At 39.4% G+C, this 5650-nt stretch overlaps 1 protein-coding gene across 5 annotated transcripts in view; it reads left to right on the plus strand.

Annotated features, from left to right (window-relative positions):
* SNX14 (sorting nexin 14) overlaps positions 1-4409 on the plus strand; it is a 45545-nt gene extending 41136 nt beyond the window's left edge. For all 5 annotated transcript variants that reach the window (XM_085056391.1, XM_085056392.1, XM_085056394.1 and 2 more), the window contains 4 exons: positions 2-97; positions 785-876; positions 1030-1086; positions 4211-4409. In XM_085056391.1, the coding sequence (XP_084912517.1) occupies positions 2-97; positions 785-876; positions 1030-1086; positions 4211-4249 (284 nt within the window). In that variant the 3' untranslated portion in view covers positions 4250-4409. The remainder of the gene's footprint in view (position 1; positions 98-784; positions 877-1029; positions 1087-4210) is intronic.
* Positions 4410-5650: the final 1241 nt, after the last annotated feature.

The raw sequence follows: 5650 nt of genomic DNA on the forward strand, positions 1-5650 counted from the left end.
GATGCTGTGTTCTGTGAGAACACTGAGCCTCGCTCTCTCCAGGATAAACAGAAACGAGCAAAGCAGACTTTTGAAGAAATGATGAGATACATTCCAGGTTCTCTGTTTTGTGACTCTGTGTATGAGTGTGGTTAATTATTCAAGCAGATATTTAACCCAAATACTGTCACATTACCTTTCCAAATCAAATAATACTCGAGCTACTGAGCTTTGAGTTGACTGGAATGCTATGTGTAAAAACCCAGCAGTTCAGTTTCGTCACTTAAGTGTTGCTGACTAAAGTTGTAGCATAGTGATTAATAAAGACATGCTGGTGGAAATCAAAAGTTTTATGCATGTACTTAATAATTTATTCATCTTTGGAGTGTTCTATGGTTTGTATTTTATCCAGATGAAAATTGGGTTAAAAAAGGCACATAGTGAAGCTTGAAGGTACATCTGAGCTCACCTTACACTGTACAAACTAGAAAAGAGGGACCCATTTAATTGAAAGTAATTAAAAAAAAATCAGCTTGTAATTCATTTAAAAGTGCATTAGAACAATACATTGATATTGTCAATGTGTTACAATTATTTGGGTGTGCAGCCCTGAAGGAAAGGGAAAAGTATGAACCGAATGTGTTTGTTTTTACATTTACCATTTGAAACAGAAAAAAAATGAACTCTTTCTTTAAATTAAACTGATTTTTTGTCTTGTTAATTACTGGAGTTTTGTGACTGCATGGTAAAGCTGCTTTGCAGTGCTTCCTCATGACTTGTGAATTTTTTTTGGAATTTAATCTAGATTTAATAGGCAAGTGCATTGGGGAAGAGGCTAAATATGAAGGCATCAGGCTTCTGTTCGATGGACTGCAGCAACCAGTGCTCAACAAACAGGTAACTCATAGCATGTGACAAACTTGTCTTTTGGCACAGTATTTCCTGAAGTGAATGTTTGGTATAGCAGAGGAGTCTGCTGTTATTTGGAATTAAGAATAAAATGCTGTCGTTTGCCTTGGAGTGTCCTTAATTTTCTTTATTTTCTTTTAGTTAACTTATGTTCTGCTGGACATTGGGATTCAAGAACTCTTTCCAGAGCTGAGTAAGGTATGTACTAATTCAGTTCAAGAACTGCAGAATTCTTCAAGCTGCTACTGAGTCTGGTCACTGGTGCATTTTTGCTGTTGTTCCCTATGACTAATACTATTTCTGAATTTTGGGGAAAATACATATTTTTCCAATATGTTGAAATGATTGAAATCTGGGTTATTTGTGTTTTGGTTAACTAACTCTTTCCAAATCAGCTCAGGCCCATTTGTTTAGCATGCCACAAGTCCAAGCTGCCTTTCAATAGAATTGGGCAGACCAACCAGTAGTCAGGATCTCTGTGCCTTTCTTTTTGGTTGATTTGTCTCCACTCTATTTTATGCATTTCCCAGTTTAGGAAGGGAATTCTGCATGCAAAACCCAGGTCAAGCTGCAGTGTTTTTCTTGAGAATATCTGTCAGGAGGGTTTCTTACCTCTAGTTTGATCAGTGCCATGTTAACTTCAGCTATCCAGATAAAAGAGAAAGAATCTGCTGGACAGAAATTGCCATATAAATGCATATCATTAGGTTTGGGATCCATATGGTATTTGTTCTTATGTATATCAAACCTTCACAGAATTTTACAGTTTGGTCTTCATGGTAAACAGGAGATCCTCACTAGTTAGCTTGGTAGAAAAACAAGCCCCCAAACAAATAAAAATAAGCCTCTCACTAACAATAAATGTTCCTTGCATGACCCCTGTGTCTGAGAACTGTGGAGTGCCAGCAGTGATTTGTTTTGCATGACAAACAGAAACAAATACAAGATACTGGGACAAGCCAGGACACTTCCATTGTTTTCACTGAAATGAGGCTGGCTCAGCAAGTCTGACCTACTTTGTGCTTCAGCTCTGTAGCTGCCCTCCTCAAGCCAGTGCTCAGACAGCTGAAAACAGGCAAAAGAAGACTCAGCTGACCAAGGGAACAAGGAAGTAGCCTGGGAACTTGAGTGCAGAAAAAAAGACCTGAGTTAGTCCTGCTGTTTTACTCTGCTGAACTGGTTTTGTATCACAGCAGCTAATTATATATACACATATATATATGAACACTGGTCTTTCTTCAGTTGGTGATGGAAAAAACTGAGTGGCATTTAAAGCATTTAAATAGTCTTTAAAGTACTGGTCAGGCCCAGAGGGTGGTGATCAATGGAATGAAGTCTGGTTGGAGGCACGCCAGTAATGAGGGAGTTATCCAAGAGGTCAGTTGTGGCTCTTGTCCTGTGTAACATCTTCATTAATAATCTGGGTGGTGGCACAGAGTGCAAGGCCTGATGATGACACAGAACTGGGAGGAGTACCTGGTACACCAGAGGGCCCCCAGTGTAAGACAGGCATGGACATACTGGAATGAATCTGGTGGAGACCCATGAGGATGATGAAGGAACTGGAGCATATCTCCATGAGAAGAGGCTAGAGAGCAGGGACTGTTCAGCCTGGAGAGGAGAAAGCTCAGCGGATCTTAGTGATTTATGTAAATACCTGAGGGGTGGTACAGAGAGGGCAGAACTAGTGGTGCACACTAACAGGACCAGAGGCAACAGGCACAAACTGAAACACAAGAGTTTCCTTCTGAACATCAAGAAATGCTTTTTCGCTGTGAGGGTGACCAAGCACTGTCACAGGTTGCCTGTGGAATGCTCTTCCTTGGAGATACTTAATAGCTGTCTGGACATGGTCCTGAGCAACCATCTCTAGGTGGCTCTGCTGGAGGTCTAGACCAGATGACCTCTGGAGGTGCCTTCCAACCCCAACCACGCTGTGATGCCATAACTGTGTATGTTTAATGGGGAAAAAGCTATTTTTCTTCAAAAACAAAGCAAGAAAAGATTATTTCATATAAATCAAGACCATGTTTTCTATTAATCCATTCTTTTTTCCTGTGTAACCGTGACATTGCCCAGCTGCTCTGTAGTGTTTCATAACCACCTGCTGAGGAGGGACCTCTAATGCTGCCTTTGCTCCTGGTGAAATGGCAAAGTTGAGGTGTGGACTCTCCTGTCCCCTGTGACTGAAGCTTATGGGGACAAAGGGAGGGAATCACTGGCGCAGATTTCAGTAGAGGAAAGGAAAAAAATACTTCAACTGGGAACTCGAGCTATTTCCTTATTTCACATGTACTGAGAGCAATACAGAACAAAGTGCTGCATCTTTGATAGTTGGCAGTGGGACCTGGTTGTCAGTGTAGCAGGACTGAGAGGGGAAATGCAAGGTGGAGAGGGTATGGGTGAAGGAATGGCAGTGGTTTTCATCCTGAGCCCTAAAAATATTTTCCCTACATCACTGCAAACAGATTGTGAAGCCACTTGGAAAGAGAATTGTTTCTTCCTAACAACAGCAGTGGGGAAATTTAGAAGTAATGTTTGGCTGGTTCCTACTTAGCTATCTGTTGTATTGGAGAGGAATCAATCCAATGCCTGTTCTCTCTGTTCAGCAGCTACTGGTCCTTTTTGAGTTGCTTCATAAAAAAATGTGTTTGTAGTTACAGTGAAGAACAGAAAAGTATTTCAGGCCAGTCAGCTTTTAAAGGGGAAACAGCATCCCAGAAGTTTTGTTTTGAGCACTGCTCCTTTGACAGGAAAAACAATGATGGGAGAGATGGGAAAATTATCCTTAGTGGGGATGTCAGTCTGCTTCCCACTCTTGAGATTGGTATCTCGAAGGTATTTCCTGCTACACGTACCAGTGCGGATATATGCTGGATCACTTGATACGTGCAAGTGAGCAAGCTCCAAGAGCTGACAAATTCTCTGAGATAGTGTAGAGCCTGTCCCTTGGGAATCTATCAGACAGGATACAAGAAAAAGGGACAGCTGAAAGGGAAGAAGCAGTCGTAGCAGAGGAAGGAAAGAAATCCAATTGAAAAGATACCTCTCCAGTACCATTTCCAGTGCAGAAAATTGCTGTGTTAAGAAAACTGTATTTAACAGTTGGTAATGGGGGAGGTGAGGACTTGTAGAGAAAGGAGGAAAACACCGATTTTGAGAAATATTATTAAAACCCATTAGCCTTTCTTTCTCTTAACTCTTGTTTCAAATGGATGCTTTCAGATATCATTAATCCCTGCAGCTTAGTTCAGTAATTTCTGTATAAATGCACATTATCAAACTTAATAAGTAAATTCTGCCCTCCTTCCTTTTTTAACAGGGTCCAAAGGAAGCAAGCTCTGTGTCAAGTTGGATGTGAATGGACACCCAGTAGGATCTGCTGTGCACTGCTGTAATAGACATGTGACATTTTAACATTGACTTGTATATTTTGTTGTAAATAACATAAAATTAAGTTCAAAAAATATCTTTATGCAATAAAGACATTAAAATCTAATACCAATTGCAAGTAAATAAAATACCTGTACTTTTTATTTAAAATTTGATTTAGCTATTATCAGTAAAAGTTAAATTAATTTCACCAAAATCTCTCAGTGTATGAAATTACAGGATGACAGCAAATTAGACAGCTGGGCAATCAGCCAACTTATGCTTTGCTAAAAGAGCAATTACTGGATGTCTGCGTGAAAGGATATGTAGAAAAATGGTTTGGGAGAAGTTGCAGAATGCTCCCATTAAGTTATTTAAAACTGTCTTAACAAATATATACTTTTCTTAACAAAAGTATATGATTGAATCTATTGTATAGAAATAGTCTCAGAACTATCTTTGGCCTTTGTCTTTCTTTGAGCATGGAAAATCACTTTTTTAAATCTAGTCTTTTTCACACCTGACCTTCAAATCTAAAGCCCTCTTAAAATAATAATGGATGTGAAAAGTGGTTTTGACTTTTAACTTAGCCTTTCTTTTTCTGCAGTTTCTTATCTGGGTTTGTGAGGTTTTTTTGACATCTCTTTACAGGCTTAGAAAAGAGGACGGGAGTCTGTTCACAGGATTTTAAAGAAATTATTCAGATAAAAATGTGTGGAAGATTTTTTTCTGTAAATCCTAATTTGTTGGCCCAGCCTTTATAAAAGAGATTTTAAGAAGTGACTTTCACGCATGGATTTTTAACGTTTTACTTGCAGAACAATACAGATACTTTAATAGGCATTCCTTAATTTTTCTTTTCAAATACTCATTTTCTCTTCTTTTACAAACAAGCCAATTTAACGCAGCATTGGTGTTCTTTGTCAATACAATTTGTGTTATTTGTCTATATTCCTATTGCAAACCTTTCCCTTCTGTTTGTCAAAGGAGGGTAAAAGTGCTCTCTCCTTTCTGGCTCTGCCAAAGGAGTTGTTGCAGCTCTAGAAATTGGTGTGCAATATAGCTCTGTCCCTCAGTGTCCTCTCTGTTACCAGTTTTCTGTTGATGGGGGGAAGACCATTCTGTAAATTAACAACTCTGGGAGGAGTAGTGACAAATCATCAGTGCCAGGGCATAACTCATAGTGTGTCAAGGTCAGTTTGTCACTTGTCTCCCTCTTCTACTACCCCTTAATGCAGCTGTGTAGTCCAGAACTCTTCATGCACAGCCCTTGAATGGATGTGGAAATGAATGAGGTCTTGAAATTTCAACATACTGAATGTTTGTCTTAATGTACCTTCTGCTTGAAATCTGCTGGTGCAGTGAATGGAAGAGGCAAGTAGCTTCAGTG

Source organism: Lichenostomus cassidix, chromosome 3 (assembly GCF_008360975.1).
Source record: "Lichenostomus cassidix isolate B80296 chromosome 3, HeHo_3.0, whole genome shotgun sequence".
NCBI lineage: Eukaryota > Metazoa > Chordata > Aves > Passeriformes > Meliphagidae > Lichenostomus > Lichenostomus cassidix.